Source organism: Protomyctophum bolini (genome assembly GCF_963924005.1).
Source record: "Protomyctophum bolini genome assembly, chromosome: 15".
NCBI lineage: Eukaryota > Metazoa > Chordata > Actinopteri > Myctophiformes > Myctophidae > Protomyctophum > Protomyctophum bolini.
Window position 1 is genome coordinate 43,821,307 of NC_137876.1, and position 8,890 is coordinate 43,830,196.

The window sequence follows — 8,890 nt, forward strand, 5'->3', positions numbered from 1 at the left end:
GTGAAGCCTCGGTCCCATGCAGAACCCACCATAGAGGTTTTTAATAGTTAAAAAAAGAAGAAAAAAATCATAATAATAATAATAATCCTACAAAATATAATTTTATTATTATTGAGAGAGAGAGAGAGAGAGAGAGAGGAAGAGAGAGAGGAAGAGAGGAGCGGGGGGGCAAGCCTCAGGACAGCGTCACGAGGGCTGTAAATGCACACTGTTGCGCAGAGGAATGAAAATCTAACTGAGGCGCGATCGTTTGACGCGAGGACAGCGGGGGGAAGTCCAAGCCAGCCCGGGCGTGCTACGCTGTGAAGGCGACAGCGGGAGGCGGTAGCTAGCGGGGAAATGTTAGCTGGGTAGCTGTCTGCCTGCCTGCCTGTCCAATTCTCCATGAGTAGCTGTCTGTCTGCCTGGCAGACAGTAAGACAGCTACTCATAGACAGGCACTGCCTGTCTATGAGTAGCTGTCTGCCTGCCTGCCTGTCCAATTCTCCATGAGTAGCTGTCTGTCTGCCTGGCAGACAGTAAGACAGCTACTCATTGACAGACAGACAAATAACTACTCATGGACAGACAGACAGGCAGGCAGGCAGGCAAAGAGCTACTCATGTTATGTTATTTTATTATGTTATCACAGCTACTCATGTTATGTGCAATAATTTGTGCAGTTATGGAAACAGCTCTTTGTGTTTATGCAAGAAAATGTAACACATTTATTTATTTACATATTGTGTGCATGCACATTGTACTTTGATACATTTTGCGAAAATAAAGCAATTGAAAGAGAGAAGTTATCAAGTATCATTAATGTCGTAATTTTATCTACTGGCCCCTGGCCCCTTGCCATTTTTGTAATGCGGCCCACCGGTAAATCTACTTGAGTATCCCTGATGTAGGGTGTGTCAAGCTAAGGACACATGTATATAGGATATATATAAATATATTGAACAATAGTGGCTCTAAGGCCAACTTTTTAGAACCCAGTACAGAGAAACCCAGTACTGCTTGTATTTGTGAACTTACCGAACCTTGTGCTCACTACAAACTATTTTTAATTTAGAGATGACTTTTACCTTCAAACTAAGGGCTAACCTTTATATGGGCCTTTTTGAGCTCTCCTTTATTCTGAACTCTGAGGCTAATCCTTTTTATTCTTCTATTCTCTCCTATCAACGCTACATAGATGACATATTCCTTATTTGGAATAATACAGCTGCGAACTTGGGTCTTTTTCATGATTATTTGAATTCATGTATCGAACACCTTAACTTTACTCTGGAGTCTAGTGACTCTCAGATCAGTTTTTTGGATATTTTGGTGATAAAAGAAGGGACTTCCCTTCCACAAACCCACAGAATACAGATAGGAATACTTTACTTCATGGGGATAGCTTTCACCCTGGTCACCTTATTAGGAGTCTGCCTATAAGCCAGTTCCATAGGGCCAGGAGAGTCTGTAGTTCAGATCAGAGTTATCACAGGCAAGCAGTTCATTTAACAAATAGATTTCTTACAAGGGGGTACAAACCAGAATGGATTGACACAGCAGCTAAACGTTTTGAGTCTGTCACACAGCAGGATTGTTTGAAACCCACTACACGCACAAAACCAAAAGATAATTCCCCTTTCTGTATTACTAGTGTGGGAGGTCGGGTGGGAAATAGGACTCGGAGTGCAGGATCAGGGGTTAGACACACGAGGGCGCCCCTTGCTTTATTTCACAAACAGATTCAAACAAAGTCAATTTCACAGCAGAACTTAAACAGATACTATTCTTTGCATGAGGTCCCGGGTCCGGGGCGGGAGTCGTCACTGCAGAGGATGAGAGGGGTCGTTAGCATACGGTCAGAGCACAAGGTAATACAGGGTTGGGGCCTGAGACTCCGGTCTAGGCAATCTACCAACTAGACATTTCTATAACTCTTTCTCTTCTTCTTTTCCAGGTTCCAGAGGAGGCCAGGAGGCTCCCCCGGAGGTAGGTAAGGTGGTACGTAGCTTTCTCTATCCACAGGGCACAGAAGAGTACTTTAGAGTAGAAGTACTTGGATACGGGGTGGTGAGTAATCAGAGTAAAAGTACTTGGTTTGGTACCGGGTGAGTATGGTACATAGGGCCCCTTACGCTCGGCCAACAGGAAGATACACAAGCATTTATACTCTTATTTCTCTCTATATACTGGGTGGCCGTGTCGGTACGACAACGGCAGTCAGGGGGCCGGTCGATGCCACATTTTGCACACACACTCCCTGGATGCCAACGATGAACGGCCTGTTATAGCGCCACCAGGAGGCCGCATTTAGAAAAACACAAATATGAACGGAGCGTGCAATTTACATGAAATCTTTCACAGACTTTCCTAATATGCTGAGGAATATATCTCACCATTTTCACATTGGCCTGTTATAGCGCCACCAACAGGTGGATTTTTGCAAAACACATTTTTTGAACAAAATGCCTCAAATCATCCAATTGCCATCCAAGGCGTAAGAAGAAATGTCACCCTTTTCACAACCCCAGTTGTCCCTGAATATGTTTTGAGGAAGTGCTAAATTGTGTATAACAAAGTAAGGTCTGGATTGAGACAGAGAGGGGTCTGGGCGTTTCTTTTTAACACACTTTTTATGTGCCTTGTTGCATGCCCGCGAAATCACCTCAGAGTTATAGCCTCTGCTGGTAAAGGGGACTGCCCAGAGATCCGAAGTCCCGTTATAGTCCGAACATGCAGAAAGGTTGGTGAACATGCGCTGCTGGTTGGTGAACATGGCTGCTCCCGACATGCACTGCTCCCGTGTTTGTGGTTATGTTTAGGGTTAGGGTTAGAGATAGGGTTAGTAATTCCAGAACAATGGGAGGTCGGAACTCGTAAACAAGGACCCTGGCAAATCGGTTAGCCATATCAGTAGCTTGTGCCTCAAACACACTGTCATCACAAATGCGTCTTAGGTGCTGATTAGGAAGGGTGACAAGAGTCTGAGTGAGCAGTCTGTTGCCAGACATTTTCTTCCTAAATATAGGATGTTTGGGGATTGTGTGGTGTGGGGCCTTTCCATTCGATCCTTAGGTATCGTAAGGTCAAGGAAGTTTATACTCATTTGAGAGTATTCAATTGTAAGTTTAATGTTGGGGTTTAGCAAATTTAGATATTTATGAAGTTCAAGCAACTGTGTCTCAGAGCTGTTAAATATAATATAAGGAGTAATTAAGTCATCATCAGGTAATGCAATGAAAAAAGGGGGTTGACAAAGCGATTCTCTCAATAGCCAAGATACAAGCATGCATATTTACAATTATGTGTTGCCTTTAACAACCTAAAAGAAAAATCAAATTTCTTCAATGTGTCATTTTCGCCATATTGGTATTTTTACGAATGTATTTACTTCATTTTTTTGCCTAAATTGGGTGTCACGAAAATACAATGTATATTAATGTTAGGGGCCATTGGTTTTTTGACCTGTGCCCCATGGCTTCTGTCAATCGGTCAGGCGGTTCAAGAGATAAACTGGACACACACACACACACACACACGCATGCAATACAAATGTAAACATTTTAAAGTGTTCTGTGTCAGACATGCCCCAATATGGAGTCCAGGCCAGTCTATGACACCAGTACTAATTATATGTCAGACTATTGATGACATCATTAGCAACATTCTAACGCAGATACCTAGGGGCTGTATTTTGCGTGTCTTAAGTACCAGTGGTCTTATTACCTAACTTGAGTAAACTAAAGACCTGGAGGCGTGATCAATGTTCTTTGGCCACTCAGAATAGCCAAATGGCATTGATCATGCCTCCAGGTCTTTAGTTTACTCAAGTTAGGTAATAAGACCACTGGTACTTAAGACACGCAAAATACAGCCCTAGAGTCCTTCTAGTATTGGAAGTACATGGTATATGGAGTCAACTGACATAATACTGACGTCATAGACTGTGACATCAGTAGTAATGTCATAGGCGGGAACTCCACCATATGGACCTTTTATTTCAGTTTTTTTTTTGTTACATAATATAGAAGTTTTTATTTATTCTGAAACATGTCCTTAATGAAGATCTGGATGCCTCGATCTCCGTTCTCACGGCGTGTCCATCATATGATCACGAGGAGGCATACTGGATCCTTGTCATCATCACCACCACCACTCTCTCTCCCCCCGCATGCGTCTCAGCCCGTGTCCTCCCTATTCAAACCCTGTGATTCTGTGGGGGTCTGTGGCGCCGCTCTCTTCCACACGCACGTTCCCCGGCACAGTTCCAACAAGACGTCCATAGTGCGCTACGGCAGGCAGAGATACGAGAGGCAGTATCCGGTCCTTTTGGTCAGAACCGACGGGTCCACTATAAACATACGATACAAAGAACCAAGGCGGATACTCACGATGCCGGCAGACCCGTCCACTCTGTCGGAGGAGGAGCGTAGAGCTCGTCACAAGAAGAGAGAAGTAAAGAAGACAGTGGGACAGGACGAAGTCCACTACGAAGACGACTTTAAGATCGACGATTACAGAGAGTTCTGGAAGAAGAAGAAATAGTTCAGTTGAGGCAGGTGATGGTTTCATGCATCTATCTGGACTTGATGCATTGTATAAAACAAGCAGTTTCTTGAATGTGAACTTGGGAGATGGCGGCTTCAATGCATATATTGGAATTATATATTAACCTAATTCAACCAACTTTCAGGCGGTTTGTTACAAATGTTGAAACACGTTAGGTTGACAGCCGATTGAGTAAGCCTATAATGCTTAACCCATTCTGAACGGGAACCCATTTTGGTGTTAGCATCATGTTATGCTTTAGCTATTGAAAAATAGCAGATCTACAAGCTCATAGCGCGCCACCGAGTGGCGCGTTACGAGCTTGTAGGTCTGCTATTTTTTGAAAAATCGACTGACATTTTTAGAATCTGATCTCAGGTCAGAATGGGTTATAATCAGACCAGTGTGTGTCCAGTGGAAACCTCGTATGAATCTGATCTCAGGTCAGAATGGGTTAAAGGCTACTAGGTTAAAGGCACACTATTTATATAATGTATAGGCCTATTTTGTTCAGTTGAGCTTCCCACTGAGCATTTTTTTGTCTATAGATGGCCATCTAAAAATGGGTTATAAATGAAAGTATTTTAGCAGTCTAGGCTTAGATTAGACATTGAAAAAAAACGACGTTTCAACGATTAGACAGCCTATATTTAGACCTTGATTAGCAGTTGTATTGTACGTTGGATTTTCAAAAACAATCACCTACACATCCAAAATAAAAGCAAACCAGTGCTGAACGGAGGATATACAGTACAGTTTAAGAGATGATAATATATTAAATGTATGTTCTCTGAAACACCCAAGTCTGTCACTGCGTGGGGTTCTCTAAAGTGGCATGTAGTATATTCAATTGTACGTAAACATTTTAATGTTCTACCACAGTGAAAGTATGACTTTGGATGATTTGAGCAAGTGGAGATTCAACTGTCAATGAGGATCATGTATATATATATATATATATATATATATATATATATTAGGGCCGGGACAAATTGCGATTAATTGCGATTAATTAACTACAGAAAAATTAATGCATTAAAAAAATGAACGCATTTTAATCGCACTATTTTTTTCACCGTGGAACGTTGTCACTGGACAGTTTTCAGACGGACCTGCGCACCAAGTGTCCGTGTCCTCTTCAGACAATAACACCACCAGACACTGGGAAGCCGCTGAGATCACTTTGCTTGTCCCCGTGGATTGGAAATAGGATTTAAAAGGCTATCCGATGGTAGCGTGGATTACAGCACAGTTGTGTGCAATTATTCAATTAAGAACTATTACCCCTATGGGTCGATTCATACTCCTATTTTAGAGCCGAATAAAAGTCGGTTCGGCACTGTAGAGCCTACAATTTGACGTCATTTGAGGTTCGGGGGGGCGGGTACCTTCCTAAAGTCGGCTCTTCGGTGCTACTGAAATTTTCTGACGAGCCGAAATCATTTCGGCACTACAGCGCCGAAACAGGAGTATGAATCGGCCCTATTACTACAAAAACAATGTTTTATTGCATAAACTTATGTATTCACTATTATAGTATACCAAAATCCATTTGAAAAAATGGCTCTCACAGTTCTTGGGTGAAATAATGATATGCGATTAATCTAGATGAATTAACTACAAAGCCTCTGATTAATTAGATTAATTTTTTTAATCGAGTCCCAGCTCTAATATATATATATATATATATATATATATATATTATATATATATATATATATTATTATAATTATATTATATTATAATTATATTATATATATATATATATATATATATATATATATATATATATATATATATATATATATATTAGAGCTGGGACTCGATTAAAATATATATATATACAATGTATAACCATGCTAATGAATGGTTGATTTGTGGGCGTAACAATGATGTCATCTCCAGTCTCCAACCTAATTTGGAAGAGTATGAAGTCACTCCTCTCTATAACACAACTTGTTACCGGTATGTTATATTAACATCAATGCATTGATTGTTTCTATAGCTCATTGTGCATAATGCATAGCTTTTTGAGGGCCTCCTTTGTTTGAGGGCCTCATCCTAGCGATGATTTTATTGGCTGAGCCAAGTACATATTGATGATAAAAGTGAGGGCAGCAAAGTGAAGACGGACAAGTGAGGACGCAAATTGTGATTGGCCAGAACGAGATGATGTACGATGATAAGAGATCCGGCGCTCACTTCACACGGGTGTGATTCTATTCATTTATTCACGGAGAACGTTTCAGTGAACGGAGTTTCAGTGAACGGAGAAGAGTCGGTGAGTTGTGCAGTGAGCGCACAGTACACTGTGATGCGTGGTCTCGCAAAAGCGTCGCTGGCTTTGAAAGGATTTAGCCGGTGTTACATCACGAAGAAGCACCCGTCTACTGTAACAACGACCATTAGTCGAGGACCAGCGAGCACACAGAACGACCAGGGCGATGACGTCTATGACGTCGTCATATCCGGAGGAGGGATGGTGGGCTCGGCCATGGCTTGTTGTTTAGGCGCGGATCCCAATCTGCAGGGGAAGAGGATTCTGCTGCTCGAAGCGGGCGGCAAGAAAGCGATGGACGGCGTCCCTGAACACTACAGCGCCAGAGTCAGTTCCATCAGCCGCGGCTCCGCCGCCCTCCTTCGTGGCGTGGGAGCGTGGGACCACATCACGGCCGCGAGGTGCAAGCCCTATCGGACGATGCAGGTCTGGGACGCCTGCTCCGACGCCCTGATCACGTTCCATCGCGAGGACGACCCGCGGGGCGGCGGCGGCGACATGGCCTACGTCGTGGAGAACGACGTTGTGGCGGCCGCCCTCTCCAAACGGCTGGACGGTCTCCCCGACAACGTGGAGGTCAAGTACGGCTCCGAGGTGGCGGGTTACGCTTGGCCGAATTCCGCGGCCGCCGCCGACTCCGCGCCCTGGGTCCGGTTGACGCTGGGCGGCGGAGAGACGCTCCGAGCCAAGCTCCTGATCGGCGCCGACGGAGCCAACTCGGCGGCGAGGCGAGCGTCGGGGATCCGCACGGCGGGGTGGAGCTACGAGCAGTCGGCCGTGGTGGCCGTGCTGCACCTGTCGGAGCCCGCGGCGGCGGAGAACGCGGTCGCGTGGCAGAGGTTCCTCCCCGCGGGGCCCGTGGCCATGCTGCCGCTGTCGGACACGCGCAGCTCTCTGGTGTGGTCCACCGGCCTCCGCCGCGCGCGGGAACTGCTGCAGCTGGACCCGGGGAGCTTCGCGGACGCCGTCAACTCCGCCTTCCGGAGCGACGGGAACCGGTCCGGCTCCCGTTTCTGCAGCGCGCTGTCGGTTCTGACGCCGTCTTCTTCCGCCGGCGCGGCGCGCCGCCAGCTTCCCCCGCGCGTGTCCGGCGTCGGCCCGAAGAGCCGCGCGGCGTTCCCCCTGGGACTGGGCCACGCCGCGGACTACACGAGGCGCCGGGTGGTGTTGGTCGGGGACGCGGCGCACCGCCTGCACCCGCTGGCCGGCCAGGGAGCCAACCTGGGCTTCGGGGACGTGGCTTGCCTCGCGCGGGTCCTGAGCCGAGCGGCCTCCGACGGGAAGGACCTGGGAGCCGCGCGCCACCTGCTGGAGTACCAAGCGGAACGACGGCGGCACAACCTCCCCATGATGGCCGCCGTCGACCTCGTGAAACGTCTTTACTCCACCGACGCCGCGCCCCTGGTCCTCCTGCGCACCTTCGCTATGCTGGCCACCGACGTGCTTCCTACGCTGAAAGAGCACATCGTGGCGTTTGCAAGCAAGTGACAGGTTTTGGTTGACTCGGATTGATTGGTCGTGGTGACGCACGATATCATCGGTGGCATAATGGGAATCTGCCGTATCGGCCGTAAAAATGCCATATCGGAACGGTCTCAAACTAATCCCAATTATTTAATCGGCAAACAAAATTTAAAATGGAAAAATCTAATACGATGTCAAATCAAAGTAGAAACAAACCTTGCATTTTTCAACATTTAATTTGTGTCAAACAGACACTTGGAAATGAGTATAGGCAATTTATTGATTACTACTTTTAGTAATAAATTAATACTTTATTAACGGGCGTTGGTCCAGAAATCAGATCAGAAATCGGGCATAATTTCATAATTGTGAATAGTTCATCAAGTCCTTGCGGTCTGGTTTCCATTTAGCCATTTAGGCCCTATATGCAACAGTGGTGTTTTCGTCGACTAAAACGAATGACGAAAAATGTTCGTCGACTCTTTTTACACTGACGAAAACTAAATGGAAACTAAAGCATAACTAAGCTATGATGACTAAAACTAAGACTAAATATACTGACAATTTCGTCAACAAATAAATACTAGACTAAAGTGTTAGGGACTAGTGGACAAGAGATCC

General features: G+C 45.5%; 1 protein-coding gene across 1 annotated transcript; it reads left to right on the forward strand.

Annotated features, from left to right (window-relative positions):
* Window positions 1–6,841: 6,841 nt before the first annotated feature.
* Window positions 6,842–8,293, forward strand: LOC308329886 (ubiquinone biosynthesis monooxygenase COQ6, mitochondrial-like; the record flags this gene model as incomplete). The annotated part of the gene is made up of 1 exon (XM_080784391.1): window positions 6,842–8,293. One exon carries the CDS (start codon window positions 6,842–6,844, stop codon window positions 8,291–8,293), a length of 1,452 nt encoding a protein of 483 aa, XP_080640517.1.
* Window positions 8,294–8,890: the final 597 nt, after the last annotated feature.